Source organism: Penicillium soppii, assembly GCF_028829465.1.
Source record: "Penicillium soppii strain IBT 18220 chromosome Unknown utg000010l, whole genome shotgun sequence".
NCBI lineage: Eukaryota > Fungi > Ascomycota > Eurotiomycetes > Eurotiales > Aspergillaceae > Penicillium > Penicillium soppii.
Window position 1 is genome coordinate 2,613,211 of NW_026643240.1, and position 18,159 is coordinate 2,631,369.

Genomic DNA, 18,159 nt, shown 5'->3' on the forward strand with positions numbered 1-18,159 from the left:
GAGACTGATATCAATAGCCTCTCTTTAGGGCAGCTAAGTGCACAATGCTTGGTCCGAAACTTTTGGCCCGTCGGTAGCGAGTTCTCTCCGAGCTAGGTCGGGCGAGGGCCTAGGAGCAATACCGGCTCGAGAGTACCGCTCGACCGACAGTCTTAGATGTGCGCAATCTATCGGCAGGCAGATCTGTCAACAGCATCTTGTAGCTTTAGGAATAAGGAATTGACGTGTCCGTCGCTTCCGATCGTGTGAATATGGACGTCGACGAGCTCGCGAATCGGAAGGTGGAAGCATAGACGTGGGGCGATAAGGTAGCAGCTGTATAAGAAAGAAACCCTGGTCAGCTCACGTGATGAAGATTGGGCACCGGTGTAATTCCACAACGGGTTATAGGGTTGCTACCCCCTATACTATTACATAAGCCACATTTAACCACTAGGTAAAAAGGTCATAGCCAAATCTGGTTGTGGCCAGATTTGTCTGTAGCATTGGAGTCGAGCCACAGTTCCCTTTCAACCGGTATATAGCCGTCTTACCTTCCCATTGTTCATGGTAAGACAGCTATTGGCTAAATATACCGTCATATCCTTGCGGCGGAAGATCTTTGATACGAGCTAGTGATATAATACATGTAGCAACTGAGTTTAGATGGAATGGAATGGCCAGTTTGGTTGAAGATCGCAGTATGCACATGCGTCCTCGTCACCTTGCAGATATTGTGATATAGCCACCTAATTAGGTCACATCAACTTAATCTCACTCACTATCTATTTTCACGGAACCATCATCTTACAATAGGGTGAAAAGAAAAAAACATCAGCAGATTCATGCATGTTATGGCGGTTGATCAGAGTGCCCAAATTGTCACACTGCCTGGACATCAGGAATCGTTCAAAGCATTCAACGCTGCCTGCGCGGAGAAAGGCCTTTTGAACCGGCACGAGAGTTTGGAAAGTCGAGACATATGCGACGGATTATCTGATCCGTCTACTCTTTTGTATGGATTTGAAGAATGAGAGCTCTGTCATTCTATTGCTAACCGTGCCAGACGTTTTCTAACCGCACGCCGCTTCGATCCCGATGGGGCGGTGAAGCAGTTCCAGGAGGGACAGAAGTTTCGTGAAGACAAACACATCATCAGGCTTTACGATCTGATTGAAATCGCTGATTATGAGCAAGCTCGTCAAATTGTGGGTCGACACCTTTTTTTGTTGGAATGAGAATCTTCCTAACATAAATATGTGTACAATCAGTATCCCCATTGGACGGGTCGCAGAGACAAAAAAGGACTGCCCATTTTTTTCTACGATGCTGATTATCTCAACCAAGATGCGCTCTCTCGGTGGGAAAAGTCACGCGGCAATGCCTCATGGAGATATTCCCTGTCTGAACGGAAAGCGCCCAAGCCTGACATGCTACAACTCGCCTCGGTGTATTACGATAGTGTGATCCGATTTATTCATCCACTTTGTTCAATGATGAAGGATAGGGCAGATCCATCATCTCCGGTTACCTCCTCCATATTTATAGTGGACGCGTCAAACTTGGGAATCAAACAAGGATGGAGCGTGAGAACGTTCGCCCAGGAGATTACTTGGTTATTATCGACCTGTTATCCAGAAACCATCGACAAGCTTTTTGTGGGTCAAAATGCCTCGGGCTCAACTTCTCATGCTGACTTTCAATTCTGAAGGTGTGCAATGCCCCATCGTATTTCACGACGATTTGGAAATTTTTGAAAAGCCATGTAGATCCTGCTACGGCAGAGAAGCTCACAATACTGCTTCGCTCGGAAGTCTTGCCTATGCTCAGGGAGCATATCGATGATGCCAACATCCCAGTCCGATTTGGAGGAGGGCTTTCATTCACCCATGGACAGTTACCAGACCTTGAGAGCGAAATTAAACAGTATTTGGGGCTCAATGAATCGACGAAGTCTCTCCCTCCAGGTCCTATCAAGTGGATCGAGGAGTTGGATGGCAGCAGAACTGCATTGGCTGTGGGCAGCGAGGCCGGCTCGGAGAGAAGCGACAGGATTGCAACCGTGGATAGTGATGGGCAATGATTCGAGAAGGGTAGCAGGGTGTTAAAGCCAAGTGAAAACTGGAAGTCTGGGTCATTCAACTTTCGGTAAATTATTCAAATGTATAATGTATCTCAGTAAATATGGTTACCAGGATGTGATAGCAGTGTCTGCCTCAGGTGTCGACAATAAACCTTATCGGAGTTGTACCCGTCAGGGTCCAACCCTCTTCAATGGGTCTTGTACAGTAACGCTGAAACCACGTGCGATATCAAACAGAACGGGCTTATATTGGAAGATAAGGAGATGCAAGCCCAAATACCGAGTCTTCAAGTTACATTTGTAGGTATTGTAAACGAGCCATGACCTCAGGTGTGGGAGGTCCGACCGATCCTTGGCGAAGGAGATTAAATGCTAGCGACCTCAGGTTCTTATCTCCACTGAAATTGACTTCTTAAAATATTAGGAGATTTCCTTTCCCATTTGGATTGATAGATCATTATATATCCAATATATATCTCATTTATATATGAATAATTGAGATAAATAACCAATAAGCAGAGCAGGAGAAATAAGAATAAAAATAAGGATACGAAGCAAAAGTGAGACACAACGTGGACTCCACCGAACACGGGCGGAGGTTTCTCCACTTTTGCTGCTTTCGCCATCTATCTTTCCTAATCCGGTTTAGATTGTCATGGACGGAAACTTGGAAAGACTTCTTGGAGTTTGACTCCTGTGAACTTTTTTTGTTTTTTTGATTCTTGCTTGACTCTTGCAGCTCTCTACCTGTTTTCAAGACATGATCGCCTGAAGCTTTTTTTTTCTTGATTCGTTCTGGACTAAGCATCTCAACTAGCTGCGGGGCGCCATGATTGCCAGTTGAAACCACGCCCAATATGATCACCTTCAACTCCCGCGCCGGTCGATTCCTCGTCTTTCCCGTCTTCGTTGTTTTCGCTCTTATCTGGTATACCTTTAGCAACGACTATTACGGCAATGCTCCCGTCACCACGACCTTGTATGCGGGCAATGGCTACAATGCCAGCCACCCAATTGACGCTTTGATGAACACCGCGGAAACGGACTTCCATGAGATCTTGAAAACGGAATCCCATGACCTCACAACTGCAGCGGAGAGGTACCGAGCGCGCCATGGGCGACACCCTCCACCCGGATTTGCAGAATGGTTTGAATTCGCCAAGGAAAAAGACGCCCTGATCATCGAAGAGTTCTTCGACCAGATCTACCACGATCTAATTCCATATTGGGCTTTGGAGCCGAAGGAATTGCGCCGACAAGCCAAGAGCATTCCCACCCGAATCGTGATCCGGAACAAGACTGCGATTTTGAAAACCGACGAACCTAGAGACTGGATGAACTCATGGCACGACTTGGTCGCAAAGTTGCAGGATGGACTTCCCGACCTGGATATGCCGATCAACGTTATGGATGAGACTCGGCTGGTGGTTCCCTGGGAGACTATCAACGAGTACATCCAGAAGGAACAAGCGAGTCGCACTATGCCGAGCGCAAACCATGTCGTCTCGGAGTATATGTCCTTGGCTGACTGGGATCGCGAGGATCTGGAATCATATGACCCCGCGTTCGCAGTTCCTGGCGAAGGAGGATACTGGCAGATGGCAAAGATCGGCTGTCCACCAGGCAGTCCCGCACGCACCACCACTCTGCCCAAGGTTGATTTCGGCACCCCTCCTTGGGAATTTGACAACTTCGAAAGGATGTCTTATCATGGCTATGTATCGAACTTCACTCTGGCTAAGGATCCCTGTGTGCGTCCAGAGATGCAGGTTTTGCATGGAACTTTCCTCGAGCCTATCTCCGTATCAACCTCACATAAGTTGCTTCCACTGTTCGGCGGTTCCAAGCTCCCCATGAACAACGAGATCCTACTTCCTCCGGCGATGTACTGGGCACAAAATGAGCACTACTCCGGTGGCGAGAATGAACACGGCGGTGCTTGGGAAGACAAGACCAACAAGTTCATGTGGCGTGGGGCTGCCACTGGAGGCCGTGCCCGGGAGCCAAATTGGACAGGCTTCCAGAGACACCGGTTCATGTCGATGATGAATGCAACCTCCGTCCGACAAGCCGAGAAAAACAACAGCCACGGGATTAACTTCCGGCTTCCAAACTACGACGATTACAAGTTGAACGGCGAAGGCTTTGTGCCAAAGCTTCTCGAAGAACACACCGACACGGGCTTCAACCATCTGGTTTGCACGCCCTACAATGAGGCAGACCCGACCTGTCCTTATCTTGACCCGTACTTTGAAGTCGCGCCGGGTATGCCAATGAAAGCAATGTACGACTACAAGTACCTGCCTGATCTTGACGGGAATTCTTTTAGCGGCCGGTACCGTGGATTCATGCTATCGACCTCACTCCCCATCAAAGCTACTATCTACAATGAGTGGCACGACTCACGATTGATTCCCTGGATACACTTCGTGCCTATGGACACTACATACGTCGATGTGTATGGAATCATGGCATACTTCCTTGGTGGGCGTGATGATATCGCTCGTAAGATTGCTCTTGCTGGCAAGGCCTGGGGCGAAAAGGTTCTCCGAAGGGAAGACATGGAAATCTACACATATCGTCTTCTCTTGGAGTATGCTCGCATTTGCGATGATCGCAGAGAGTTTCTTGGATACACGGATGACATCTTTGTGCCTTGAATGCGACTGCTCAGATTGGAATGTTGAATAAGGCTAATAATGCCTCAAAAAAATGAACCCGATCTAAATTTTCAACGAAGAACGCCTCGCGGCAGCAACCATGAGCTCTGGTTTATTATCTCAATCTACAGAAGATGCAGGAATGCTCCCAAAAGTCGGAAAAATCCCCGCCTACTTGCCTCTTTCTCTTGTTATGAGCCACAGTGTCCTGTATCGCTCCCTCAATGTTGCATGTGGGGTGTCTAATGAAGACCCGCTTTTTTTCCCCTTTCACCTTCCTGTCTGATACCTTATTAATCCTGTTTGTCCTTAATGATTTCTGATACCACGTAGAACACTCTACACCATTGCGATGCTCATAAAGTACGATATCTGCCTTTTGCCTAACTATTTATTGTTCTACCACAATTCATGTGTTCATTGCTCCAAGACTAAACTCTCAAGACCATACGTCGTAGTAATTGCTAGTATACCAACAGAATCTTAACTCAGCTCTTCAATCTCAAACTCATCCTCCCCTCTCATCCCCGGATACCACTCACTCTGCTGCACAAGCCCCCTGTATTCACTACGCAACAAAGGGCAATACTCTTTCAAAACCTAAGCCTTTCCCCCGACTCCGAGTATTCCATGGCGTCCCCGTCGATCAAAATCCAGTCCCATGATCCTGATCCCGCCTCCTGACCTTGGCACCAATTCAACACATTAACCCAGTCAGATATTAGTAAAAGATTTAACTCATCAGAAACCCTGGTGAGCGATGAGGTTGTTGCGCAACGTCAAGGAGGGCAAGATGTTTATCTACGGACAGTGTGTGACTGAGATTTGTTCGCGGCTTGCCACCGAATACAATTGAACTTGATGAACAGAATGCTACTCTTTCCACTCATCTCTACCAAGCTGAACAATATCAGCTTGTTCTAACATCCAGTATCGCGACAACGCCTTCCCTTCTTCTGTCCTATGAGTAGCCGCCACAGCTGCTCTACCGATGGTGGATAGATCCTGGCCTCAAGCCGCCTCATTAACAAGCAGCATGCAGAAGTTCTCAAATTCCCATCAGGTCAATTTTTGCCAAGTTTATCCCGGATACTCCGTCCCACGCTTTTTAGACTTTCCACAAGCTTCTCCAGAATTGGAGCCTTAGATCTTTCCCGCCCGATAGTCATACCTGGCCTCAGAATGATAGCATTCTCGAAACCAAGCTCCTTGATGGCACCCTCCACGCCGACTTTCATCTTGGAGTACGGCACCCAGCCCCACAACAAACTTCTCGTGCCCACACTTGAGATATAGACATCTGGCTTTACGCCTGCATCTTTAGCTGCGCGAGCGTTACCAATACACAGGTCATGGTCGATTTTCCACTGGTTCTTGATACTTCCTGCCGTCGCTGTTGTGGTGCAGACTGCGTTGAAAACCAGGAATGGGCTGGGAGATAGTTATGAGATTATACTGCCCCATTTCGACGTGTCGTTTTCCTCAATTGCCTGGAGCTATGAGGACTACGCATTTGGGAGTCTTCTTGAGATCGTTTTCACCGAGGAAGACGCGTCTGTGGCTAGCAGGGTAGCCAGGATTTGTGAGTCTACTGCCCCGGTGCATCCGAAAAGCGCGGCTGTTGTCATTGTGGAGAATTCTACTTCCAGAATACTAATCAATAAAGGTTTCCAGGCTTGAAATTGATCAAATTGCAGCTCTTATCGCGTAGAGCATCATATGCCGACGGACACGGTCCATAGGTGGTGGGCCGAAACCATTATTGCTGACGTTATCCACCTACGTCTCCGCCTGGAAATCCGGGCAACCATAGATGCTTCTCTTATCTATCCTTTGCCATCGGTGAAGATGTTAGAAACGCCGAAATCATTTTGAGATGATTAAAGGAAATGAAGATATATTTCGAGAGAAATTGAATAAGAAAAAACTCAAATAATGATGATTGGCCAGTTGGCTCCGGGCGCCGAAGGCCGACAACGATGTTTCAAGACTTTTATTGTAAACAGTAATCATTTGATCGACTAAAACAAGTCGAGTTAAAATGACATGATCTTTCTTCCGAGGCTTGGGAAGATCAAAAAAAGCCGCAAATTTCACCTGCGCCCTTAGCGTGATTATTCGATGACAACCGCCGCGCCCTTTTGATTACATGTGCAGAGTACACGTCGCACTTATCAACTGCTAAACCCTAACTCAGAAGTGGTATAAGTGCAGTCTCCTTTTCGCCCGAGCCTGTACCCAAAAGCAGCTTCTCGAAACATCTCATATAATCCGCTGCACCAAAGACAAATCTTTCGATATGGAAACTATCAGCGGCAATCTCGAATTCCGCCCTGCGACTCCTAGGGATGCAGAAAAGATCCATCGACTGGTAGAGTCCGCGTTCCGCGCCGAAGACAGCAGGCCAGGATGGACCGATGATCTAGGCCTTTCTGCAGGCTTCCGCATCGACCCCAAAGAGATCATGGCCATGATCACCGCCCCGGACAGTGTCATGTTGATGGCAACCGACGAGAACGAGAAGCTTGTGGGCTCAATCGGAACCTCCAAGCGGGGCACCAACCATGCTCGAATTTTCATGCTTGCAGTCGATGAAGCTCAGCAGCGCGGGGGCGTGGGGCGTCAACTGCTCGCCTACGCCGAGGACTACGGCTCACGAACTTGGGGCGTCACAACGTTTGGACTGAATGCTCTGTCGAATCGCAAACAACTCATCTCTTGGTACACTCGACACGGCTATAAAGAGACAGGGGAAACTTCGCCTTTTCCTAGGGAGAGATATGAGGCTTTGACCCTGCCAGATGATCTTTGCTTTGTTGAGTTTGAGAAAATGTTGGATCAAAAACCGTTGTGAGATATGTTGATACTCTGCAGGCTTCGCGGATATGTATTTATCATAGATCCTCAATTATCAAACTCTGCAGACTTTCAGGTTTAGGGCAATTTGGTTGAAATTAAGTGTGTTTGGGTAGTCATTTGAGCGCTAAGTAAAAGCGAGGAAAGTCATATCGGCGTTCAAATGTGATGCCAATGTTAATTTGAGATGAAATCGGAGAAGAAGCATCAGTCTCTCGACAAAAAGCAATACCAAGGGGCTAGCAGTCCATTATCTGACAGGGCAGGAGGACAAATCCTAGCTGGAAGAATTCTTTTTCTGATCACAGACTCAGATTCGTTCAATTGGCGGCGTATGGTGATGCATTCCTTGCGTGCATTATCAGTATATCCCTATCCCAGTCGCCAAGTCGCCTTCGATGCGCTTCATCAGACGGAAGATCGTAAAAGATATCTTAAAGGTCACATAGAGATAGATGAGAAATGGACCAGACAGGGCCGGAAATAGTTCCGACCATTCCAAGAGTGCAAATACTTCTGGGCTGTCATGCAGAGCAACTCGGCCAATGACTGTCCGCTCTTCATCGCTTTGTGGGACTGGTTTCAGGATAGCACTTCGTATTGTGCTATGAGGTTTTTATCGAGCTCATCACAGAATTTGGAAGCAGATTCAAGTGCCTTTGTAATATCTTTGACGGAAAGCCCCGGGAGCGAGTATTGAGAGTCGCCAGGTGCTCCATTCTGGTCGTTATGCCCCGTCATATGGCGGGTGAACCCAAGAGGGGCCATATTTACGTCAACAACTTCGCTTTTGGAAGTGTCTTCGTCGTCAATAATCATCGGATGTATGCGATCATGACGATACTAAAGCCGTTTGTGGGCGAAAGGACAAAGCGTGGAATCCAAGCACCGAAGCGGATTCCGCTGATGAAGTGAGCGTTTGCGGTGATTTAAGTGAGTGAGATGTGATGGGTAGATGACAAGACATCCCAAGTTGGTCAATGAAAACTTTTGGTGCAATTTCCATCTGAGGTTTGGCTGAACTAAACCTGAATTGAATTCGACGTTAGCTCTAAGTTGGACTTATATTGAAGACTAAGTTGACTAAAACTTGAGCATTTAAGGTATAATATAGTTCCATAATAACAATTAAGTGAAATAAATTTAGCTTAGCTCCTTGTAATGTGTGGGTGTGCGGCGACACGATTATTCATATATTATGTGCCAATATAGAACTCTATGTGATCCGAAGGGATGGTCAAAGAGCTTCGTAAGGTTATAACTCCTGTCAGGGATGAGATGCTAGAAGCATGGAAAAGATATCCTTTTGCCCCGTATTTAGGGTGATTGGGTGTGATTGGTTTAATAGAATACTTCCTAGTGGTACGCTATTCCTTATACTAATCCCGGAATACTGTAATCGAAGAACCCACACGTGGGAAATCCGGGCAGATATTCAATTCTTCAATTCTACCAAATTGGCAATACGTACTGGTATCTCCGCAAGATGTAAATGTACTTTCAGTCGGGCCAGAGGCAACCAGAAGACAAGTAAATGCAAGACTAGTGTCCTGTGGAACTAATCAAGGCTGTTTGTCAGTCGGTCAAAGCCCTTATTTTCCATTGTATCACATTTTTACGCACACCTAGTCTCGAGTTCCTTCAAACTCAGATATGACGTTCTTCCTGAAATTTCGAGATAAACTTTTGTTCATCGCTCATGCAGCAGTTCGCATGAAGCTCTTAGTGTCATTTTATGGTCATCACTTTCACTCTGGCTTAGCGTGCTCTCAAAAGGGAAGTATCGGAGGCCAAAGCTAACAGCATGACCCATGTGGATTTCAGTGGTCACGAGGATCGACCAATGCTGATAATCTGGTTGTGCAATGGGAGCCATATCCCCGGGTTTTAAACAAGTACGAAGGCAAGCAAGTATATGCTGGGTTACACGGGGGCCTGGCCCATCCAATAGGACAATCCCAACGGAAACCCGGCGTCGTACAGTGTCAGGCCCCACGGTTCATAACAGATCCCGAGACCTAAATTCAATTTAAACTAAATGCTGTCGCACAACGGCTGCTATATTCTAGTACCTAAATCACAAACAAGCCGATAGACTTCTCATATCTCATGCTGTGCACTAGTTCTGAGAACTCGTGTGGCCACATTGGGAATCAAAGGCAGGGATAACCATTTCCGGCAAATCTATTATATCGCCACCTATGTGTGTATTGTGCTGTTTATACTAACTTCCGATAGATTGAATCATTTGCTATGTATTCGTCTGTACTTGTTGATGACCTCATCTGCTTCGTCACTGACGTTACACAACAATGCCAAATTTTACTTAGAGACGATCATTCTCTGGCAGTGCTACGTTAAGACAACGCAACCAATCACGTAAGGGGCTCTCAAATTCATTCTATATACCTACCCGAGAAAGGGGCTTAGTGTCGAATGTCCTTGAATTGTTACAGACTGTCAAACAATTGGCCTTTTGGTTCAAGTACTGCCAACGTCATGGTGTATGAACCTCCTATGTGTAACCCAACAATATACAGGCCTATGACATGCGTTCTTGGAATCTGTACGGAACGTACATAATAGAGACAGACTATCTCAATCACTGAATCTGAGATGTCATCGGCGAACGAACATCTTACACTGTCGGAAACATAAACATGGAATTCAAAAAACCACAAAGTCCAACTTCATCTTGTGCCAAGGTTTTGATGCTACATGGTGGGACTCACATTTGCTCTGGACTATTTTCTGAAATGGAGAAATTGACCAAGTACATATCTAGGACATGGCCAATCTGGACAATTCTTTCGCTGCAAGACCCAGTTTCTGCAGCCTAGTGTCGAAAGGATCTTGCTCAATTCTCTACGGAAGGATACGACTCGGGGACCATTTGAATCTGTCGAGTTCTATTATCCATCGGGATTCTTGCCCGCTGATCCTGACCGCACCCACGGGGAAAGTACCAACATGCGGGCGTGGGGGCATGGCGATGTTGAAGCTGATCGCATTCAAGGTCTTGAATTTTCTGTTGACCATGTTCTACGCTTTATTGAAACCCACGGGCCATTCATTGGTATTATGGGTTTCTCCACAGGTGCTACCGTTGCTGCTATAGTATGCTCTCTACTTGAGAAGCGAAAATCGATAGGTGGTTTTTCATTCAATGTATGTCCCCGGGAAGGAAGACCTTCCATTCGTGGCTCAAACTAAGTTCATAACTAACAAGTCTTTTTATTTGAAAGATAAATCATCCCCCCTTGGACTTTGCGGTCTCAATTTCTGGATTTACACTCGATCACCCCACCTACACCCCGTTATATAGTCCAAAGATTGAAACACCAATCTTACATGTCATTGGCACCTTGGATACAATGATTGAGGAATCTCAGTCTTTGCGATTACGAGATTCTTGCAAAGACCCCTCTTTGTATTACTTCCTTGGTACTCATCATGTCCCCCGATCGGATGACTTCTTGAACGCATTAGCTCTATTTTTTGAGCATGTTTATAACATGAATGAGAATAAAGAGGATGAGTGGGAGGATTTGGAGGGCTGATGATTATGCGACCTTTTGGATGATCATGAAATCCTGTTGTTACAAATTCAATTTTCAAGTTGAGCAAGATTCAATTACGGCGACTGTACACAACAATTAGCTTGTCAGTGTATCGATCATTTCAAGCTAGCTGCTAGATAATGTATCTAGGAGCTTGAGGATTTCCCGGGGGTGTATTCTACGACAATATATAGCGTGTCTTCGTTCCGGTACATCGCGTGAGGCCGTGGCACCGGAATGGAAAGCTTCTGCTCAATGAAAGGTAAAACATAGCCTTGATTCTCGGCGACACAAGGTCCATATTTAACAGCAAATAGATCCCTCACCACGACCAGACGTCCGTCATCATCTGTGTTATCAATAGTGGACAGAATTTTCGTGTCTCATAGATTTCCTGTTTCCTTGATGATAATCGAAAGATTTGGGCTGGCCCTCATAGGTTGGTGTGTATGGAGTGGGGAGGAGAACCCCGTTCGTTCTGTCGACTACGACCGACCCGGAAAGCAACATCTGGCTGGACGACTGTTGATAGATGGACCAAGCATCAAATTTTTGAGATTGACCAGAAGAAGTTTTGTCACATTTGTTTTCTCAGTCCTCAAAGCACATGCGTCGAAGGGTCGCATGAGGCAGGACACACCCGTTGTCGAGCATGGCAGACTCTGGCAGTTCCAGCGTCCCAAAATACTTCGTCACTTCAGCACGTGTTGGCTTTCGTCTTTGGCCTGAGAATGATGTCAGCTTGGCATTAGCATTTTGGGGCGACCCAGAAGTCACTTGCTATATTGACGCGCGTGGTGCCCTGGATGTGACCGAGGTGGGGCAAAAGGTATATGCCGAGTTGCAATCACAAGCTGAGTACGGTATACAGCACTGGTCAATCTTCCTGGAAGAGAATGGTTAGTATGTTAGCTGCTGTGTAGTGCGTTCCATGGACATTGAAAACAGCGCTATGGAGTTTGGAATTCATTTGAGACGCGATTATTTGGGGTCTGGGCTGGCTGCCGAAGCTAGCCGTGCCGCTATTGATTATGCATTTGCGCACCAACATGTTACAGAACTGTTTGCAGGTCACAATCCATAAAGCAAGGCTTCATGCTATCTACTGCAGAAGTTCGGGTTTGTCTACATTGGCGACGAGTTCTATCCCCCGACTGGCTGATGCATCCATCTTATAACCAGAGGCGACCAAAGTATGGCGACATCAGCTAACCGGGAGTCAGCGAGTGAACTGAGTTCTACGCAGAAATGCAAACATGAAGGCTTAGCGTCTCTCAATGACTATCTTCCCTACTGAGAAAGAGGAAGGGAACCTGAACTGGTGTGTATCGACACCGCTCCTAAATCATTCGACCGACATAAGGATGTCACAGCAGATATGTGCTACATTCTCATACAGTGCTACCTATGTCTTAATTTGGTAGCCGAAATTACCCAAACTCCAGATTTCAATGCGAAAAAAAAAAGAAAATGTATAATCTATTCCTGGAGTAGGCAATTTCATCAATTTATGATACCTTCCGAGATAGAGAGGAGAATACTCTTGGCGTCATCATTCTTCTTTGCCAGGTTCTCCGCATAACAGGGATAGAACATGAACCATAACTAGCTCATGCAAGCTTCCAGATACATAATCAAGAAGCAACATATTGACCCCCACGCTTGAAGATCAAAAATGATGTAGGGATCTGCGCTGCAGCAAAGGCAATCATAGCCTGGAATTGAGCTTTATAGCTTGCAGCAAAGACACCGATTGCTGCTTTTTGCACATTTTGAGGTAAGCTTCCCATATCACCGGCTCTCTGGAGCACTTGATTGACCTGTTCGGGGGATAATTCATCCGACAACTGGCTTTTGAGCTTTCCGTAAAGGATGTTCGACGCTATAGCCAATCCAACAGCCCCGCCCAAAAATCGAGCCTGATTGAGGGAACCGGTGGCTGTGGCTGTTTTGAATGTCAGATGGATTGGAGATTGATATTTTGAGGGATGGAAGGCATTTTACTTACCTAGATCCCTTGTCTCAACGATGAATGGCACGGCCAAAGTCAAAATGCCAATTGTGATACCTGCACCTGCACCAGCAATTGCCTCGTATCCATACCCCTCACTTGGGTAGGATTCAGTCTCAGGAAGTATTGACAAAAGTGCCATTCCAACAGTATGAAGAATTGATCCAAAAAGTGCAAAGTAGACCACAGGGATACGGAACTTGCGGCTTGCGAGACAAGCCAGCATAGTTGCAACGGTTGCAACGGCAGAGTATGGTATGATGTGAATGCCAGCATCAAGTGGCGAAGACTTGGTGAGAACCTGAAATCGTTGAGCCAGATAGATGATTACCACATTCCAAGGACAGCCACATAGAAAGTTGGTCCTGTGAGATAGATTATAATGTCAGGGCTTGGTAACGCAGAGAATCTGAATGTCCTCACAATAACATTGCCATCCATGCTTTGTTGTAGACAAATCGCTTTGGGAACATTGGTTCGATGTCTGGCATATAATCTGGTATATACCACTCCCATCCAAAGAATGCAATCCATAGGGTGCCGGAAAGAGCGAGGAGTCCAATTGCTGTCCCAGAAGACCAATCAAATTCTATGTTCGTCTCATTCAGTACAGTCACCAGTAGTAGAGATGCACTCAGAAGTAAGAAACCGCCTAGTGCATCAAGCTTTTTGAATAAAGTAAGACTCGGAAGCATGGAAGATAATGGTTGGGGTGCGACGGTTCCAAAGGAAGGTGGCAAGGCAATCAATAACATCAGCACTGCCAAAGCTCCAGGTGGAAGGCTGCCATAAATTATTAACAAAACTTGACACAGATCCTACAGTTGAGAGATCCAACTCACTTGATATAAAAGGTCCATCTCCACGCTGAGTTTTGGGCCAGGACTCCACCAAATATGGGCCCAGTGAGAGATGCGAGTGCAATCGTAACGGCAACCATAGCACCGTATAATGGGATTCTTTTTTTCGGTCCCACTTCTTCAAAGATAAACCTCTGTCAGCTGGCTCTTCAACTGGCCTTATGAGGCCGTTATTGTTGCTACTTACCATAGATGCACAGTATTGTCAGCGAGTAAACCCCTGCCCCTCCAGCACCTTGGAAAGATCGACAGATGATCCTGGTAGTATATTAGCACTGCTGTTTCAAGAAATGCATTCACAAAACTCACAATTGGTTCATATTTTGAGCCAGGCCGCATCCAAGCGAGAAAGCCAAAAATATGATATTGGCAGCAAGTACAGTCCTCTTGCGACCAATTATGTTGCTCACCTTCGTCCATTGGGACATAAATGCTAAGCGGGGATCTGTCAGTATCAGTGAATCTCCATGTAGGACACTATTAAATACCAGTATAAGTTGTTAAGAACCCTGTTGCAACCCAGCTTGTTTTTTCAAATCCGTCTAGGTCGTCTGTGATCTTAATGAGTGCCGTACTAACAATTGTCACTTCGAGATTGACTAAGTATAGTCCAGTCAATAGACTATGGCTGATAAGCATCTGTAAAGCAATAAAATCAAGCAATTCATACCCGATTAAACTGAAATATAATCGCCAACCCTGAAGGCATTCACTCTCATCCTCGAGGCTAGCACCAGAGAAAGGTCTATCCGAAATGTCGGCCTCGTCTATCTCAGACTTTTCCTGGTCCATGGTGAGGGTTGATGAATATTCTTAAAGCGAATGCTTTCACCATATTCGGAAAGACAGAGCCGGCTATTTATAAGTTTATAGATATAATTCATTGAAACATAAAGTGTAATCAAACTAAAATCGAAAGACACAAAATGTGGGTAAATTAGGCTGTGTAACAACACTACCAGCTTGGGTATCCCACATTCCAATGCACGGCACTCTTCTTGAAATGTTTTGTGACGAGGGTTCGATAACCCGGCATTCTGGTGTGGGTGGATTCTAGATTCTAGTACATCGCCACTTACACAGAAAAGTAGCATGAGATCATACCAAGAGGGGCAATATACCTGTTTTATTCGATCTAAAGAGCTGGTCCGTTTTGGAAACGATAAGCCACCATCAGCTTTCGGAATAAAACAGATTTCTTCGCTTCTCATTACAAGATAATTTGAACTTAGGCCATGTCAGTACATGGGTACGTTGTATACATATGTACATATTTGATCATCCTACGCTAGAATTATAGATTCAATCCGTGATCACATCCAGGGATAAATCGTGCATATATTGATTTATAGAGCCCATCATGTAGTGTGACTGTGGTCGTCAAAATTGGATCTTCTGGCGAGGCAAATGCAACACAAAGCCGCTGCCCTTCAGCGCTTGGAAAAGAAGACCTTCTCGCTCATGTTATAGAACGACTCTCCTTCGGCCAGAGTATTGAGCCGCTCCGCCATTTCATAGCCCGCGGTCCTTATTTCTTCGATGTCATCTCTAATCTTGGTCATATCGTTATCATCGACCTTTTCCTCCTCGCAAGCGTTCTGGATAGACCCGTGCAGAACAACCTTCTCTTTACCAGGAAGAAGACCACAATCAACTAAAAATTGAGGAGGAGGAACTGTCTTGCGGCCTTTTTTAAAGACAATTTTCGCCATCGCAGTGGCGTACACGACAGGCCGTGAAGATGGATGCTGATCAGCACTTGTCATTTGTGTCAAATCACCGATGTTCATCTCAGGATCGCGCTGGGGATTCCGTTGATCAGTAAAATGAACAGGCTTGCAGCTTCCCCTTTCCACGAAGTGTGAAATGAGATGTATCCATTTATCATCCCATGAGAGAACACGAGTCGATATCTCATACTTCTGCCGCGGGCGAATAGCTTTGTGAAACGTAATATTCACTCCACCCAGTGCCGGAAACAATGGCCCAGTGCCATAAGCATCACGCGGTTGGGGGCTGATGAAGGAAAAATCGCCCCCACTCTTCAGTCCAACTCGGAAGAGCGAGCATAGATGATAGTTTCGGGCGACATCAAAGTCTGTGGCATATGATGAATTGGTTTTGTGGCCCATTATGTCTATCTCGCCTAATGGCGTGTTAGATGTCCATATAGTCGGTAGGAAGACGGTCGGCGTATTAAGTGTAGTGAGAGGAACGGGTCGATTATTTAATTTGTTGCGAAAAAGAAATGAGAAAAAATTTCTTGCCTAATCTTCATTTAGTAGGAGCTCAAAGACGTTTGCGGGTTGATGTATTGATCAGCTTACATGCCAGGCCAAAGGAAACACCTTGAAGCTCAATACGAAGAGAATGAGGTCGAGGACTTTATGAAAGAACCGTGAAATCACTTCCAGTACACGTGTGCACATAATTCTGGCAAAGTTGATGACAGTCATTCTGATAAAGGGGATGTCAATAATGAATCGCGGTGCTCGGCTTTGGATATATCGTGAATAAATTGAATGCTAACCGGCTTGTGTATAAATAAACTGAAACGACGCCATAGAGGCCGATACTATCTGTGACACAATGTAGATGCGAGGTTGCGACCATGCAAGTCTAAGGGCTGCGTAGTTATGTCGCAATGAGGAAATTGCAGGTTTTGCTAGCAGATGCAAAGGGCCGAGTGGCCGATCGTGGTACCCCATTATCCCTTCGTTGATCATCTGGAATTTCAAGATTGGAAATATACAGAGGTTGTGCCGCGTTATTTCGAAGAGCTTCACGTGAGCTATTAAACAGACGTCAGTGTTGGATTGTGCTACGTAAAATCCATTGCATTGGGTGGTATATGATCGCTCTATACATGATAATTCGGTATGTGAGGATTCAGAGAGGAAATAATCAGCATTACTCAGTAATCTTAGGCATAAGTGTGGTTACACAATCCATAACTATACATCCCTGTGTTGTGCCTTTCGGCGTGCGCTCAAGGACGAACCTATGCGCGGCTGATTAGTTGATTGGAAAAGATAAAAAAAAATCACAAAAACCATCATAATATGCGGCCAGACTAACTAGGGTTTTCCATAATTTATTCTAACCAAGCAAGGCCTAGTATTCAACTACGAAATTTAGGCCGGACTCATTGATCTGAGCCAGTCATGACGTTTTTTCACTTCAGAATTAGGTATCTAAATTCAGCGGCCAACTTCTGAACCTCACCGTCTTCAAAATTGAAGTAACATGTAGGATACAAGATGTCGCCAATTTTGCCACGCATCCGTGGGTGGGGGATTCAAAGAAACTATATTATAATGGAAGGATTCGCTGAGCCTGAGGTTTCAAACTTCAGTAAAGTGACGCAGCTCATACTACAGTTGAAGCAAGAGTATGTGAGACAAACAAGAGAGCATTTGCATAGAAATTCAACTGGATTTCATGTTGGAACAGCAGGATCTAGGGTGGGCTGCACGCTGATTCATGGCTTCAGGTTTTGTCGCAGACACGGCAGCATATTAGATATGGCGCCGAATTGAAGAAACCGAGTTTGTAGAAAATCCACAGAAAAGGCAGACAAGCAACAGCCAAAAAGGCGGGTATAGAAGAAGCCCAGTGGATATCCAGATTATGATACATCGGCGTCTTGAACATCGGACTGCAAATACCCGTAGTTGTCAGTAAGGTTATAAGATTCGGAGGAAACTAAGACTCACAAGTCGCCGCCAAAGAGAGCTCGGATGACAGCGTTCGCCGCAAGAGCGGACGCAGCGCACCTAGTGTAGCTGTCAACCAAGTAACTCACCATGCTCAAAATTATGCAGACGTGAGAAAATCTAAATATCGCAGTCCCAATTTCGCACACTATCCAGTGAATGCTTGAGTCATCTATCCAAGGAAACAGAAATAGTCCAATTAGCAAGGTCACCGCTCCTGCCATTGATGTTATAAAGCGTGCCTTGGGAGGAGGGCTCGCTGGTAATCCCTGTTGTGCGAGTTTCTTGCATTGACTGTCATCTAAAATTGAATAGATGCAACCTATGAATTAGCCAACCGACATTCTAGTAAATAACACCCCAGATATATATTGGGACCATTTGCGAGAGTTTTCAAGGACAATGAGGAAAACGGCGAACTTCAATTTTCGGTC

At 45.7% G+C, this 18,159-nt stretch overlaps 10 protein-coding genes across 10 annotated transcripts; 5 read left to right on the forward strand and 5 right to left on the reverse strand.

The window, feature by feature from the left end:
- Positions 1-833: 833 nt before the first annotated feature.
- On the forward strand, positions 834-2,062 carry N7529_011644 (SEC14 family lipid-binding protein; the record flags this gene model as incomplete). The annotated part of the gene is made up of 4 exons (XM_057247170.1): positions 834-994; positions 1,046-1,187; positions 1,251-1,637; positions 1,691-2,062. The coding sequence occupies 4 exons, from the start codon at positions 834-836 to the stop codon at positions 2,060-2,062; spliced, it is 1,062 nt and encodes a 353-aa protein (XP_057092519.1).
- An 857-nt stretch (positions 2,063-2,919) lies between these two features.
- N7529_011645 (uncharacterized protein) lies at positions 2,920-4,722 on the forward strand (the record flags this gene model as incomplete). Its single annotated transcript, XM_057247171.1, has 1 exon — positions 2,920-4,722. The coding sequence occupies one exon, from the start codon at positions 2,920-2,922 to the stop codon at positions 4,720-4,722; it is 1,803 nt and encodes a 600-aa protein (XP_057092520.1).
- An 873-nt stretch (positions 4,723-5,595) lies between these two features.
- N7529_011646 (uncharacterized protein) lies at positions 5,596-6,350 on the reverse strand (the record flags this gene model as incomplete). The annotated part of the gene is made up of 3 exons (XM_057247172.1): positions 5,596-5,727; positions 5,826-6,153; positions 6,232-6,350. The coding sequence occupies 3 exons, from the start codon at positions 6,348-6,350 to the stop codon at positions 5,596-5,598; spliced, it is 579 nt and encodes a 192-aa protein (XP_057092521.1).
- Positions 6,351-7,021: 671 nt separating this feature from the next.
- N7529_011647 (GNAT family N-acetyltransferase) lies at positions 7,022-7,576 on the forward strand (the record flags this gene model as incomplete). The annotated part of the gene is made up of 1 exon (XM_057247173.1): positions 7,022-7,576. The coding sequence occupies one exon, from the start codon at positions 7,022-7,024 to the stop codon at positions 7,574-7,576; it is 555 nt and encodes a 184-aa protein (XP_057092522.1).
- Positions 7,577-10,238: 2,662 nt separating this feature from the next.
- N7529_011648 (alpha/beta hydrolase) lies at positions 10,239-11,138 on the forward strand (the record flags this gene model as incomplete). The annotated part of the gene is made up of 3 exons (XM_057247174.1): positions 10,239-10,299; positions 10,364-10,746; positions 10,824-11,138. The coding sequence occupies 3 exons, from the start codon at positions 10,239-10,241 to the stop codon at positions 11,136-11,138; spliced, it is 759 nt and encodes a 252-aa protein (XP_057092523.1).
- Positions 11,139-11,790: 652 nt separating this feature from the next.
- On the forward strand, positions 11,791-12,222 carry N7529_011649 (GNAT family N-acetyltransferase; the record flags this gene model as incomplete). The annotated part of the gene is made up of 2 exons (XM_057247175.1): positions 11,791-12,037; positions 12,062-12,222. The coding sequence occupies 2 exons, from the start codon at positions 11,791-11,793 to the stop codon at positions 12,220-12,222; spliced, it is 408 nt and encodes a 135-aa protein (XP_057092524.1).
- A 550-nt stretch (positions 12,223-12,772) lies between these two features.
- N7529_011650 (uncharacterized protein) lies at positions 12,773-14,089 on the reverse strand (the record flags this gene model as incomplete). Its single annotated transcript, XM_057247176.1, has 4 exons — positions 12,773-13,083; positions 13,147-13,514; positions 13,573-13,932; positions 13,992-14,089. 4 exons carry the CDS (start codon positions 14,087-14,089, stop codon positions 12,773-12,775), a joined length of 1,137 nt encoding a protein of 378 aa, XP_057092525.1.
- A 99-nt stretch (positions 14,090-14,188) lies between these two features.
- Positions 14,189-14,801, reverse strand: N7529_011651 (major facilitator superfamily domain-containing protein; the record flags this gene model as incomplete). Its single annotated transcript, XM_057247177.1, has 3 exons — positions 14,189-14,267; positions 14,319-14,442; positions 14,498-14,801. The coding sequence occupies 3 exons, from the start codon at positions 14,799-14,801 to the stop codon at positions 14,189-14,191; spliced, it is 507 nt and encodes a 168-aa protein (XP_057092526.1).
- A 638-nt stretch (positions 14,802-15,439) lies between these two features.
- Positions 15,440-16,141, reverse strand: N7529_011652 (acyl-CoA thioesterase; the record flags this gene model as incomplete). Its single annotated transcript, XM_057247178.1, has 1 exon — positions 15,440-16,141. The coding sequence occupies one exon, from the start codon at positions 16,139-16,141 to the stop codon at positions 15,440-15,442; it is 702 nt and encodes a 233-aa protein (XP_057092527.1).
- A 1,357-nt stretch (positions 16,142-17,498) lies between these two features.
- N7529_011653 (uncharacterized protein) lies at positions 17,499-18,106 on the reverse strand (the record flags this gene model as incomplete). Its single annotated transcript, XM_057247179.1, has 3 exons — positions 17,499-17,667; positions 17,726-18,047; positions 18,085-18,106. 3 exons carry the CDS (start codon positions 18,104-18,106, stop codon positions 17,499-17,501), a joined length of 513 nt encoding a protein of 170 aa, XP_057092528.1.
- Between the last annotated feature and the right edge of the window lie 53 nt (positions 18,107-18,159).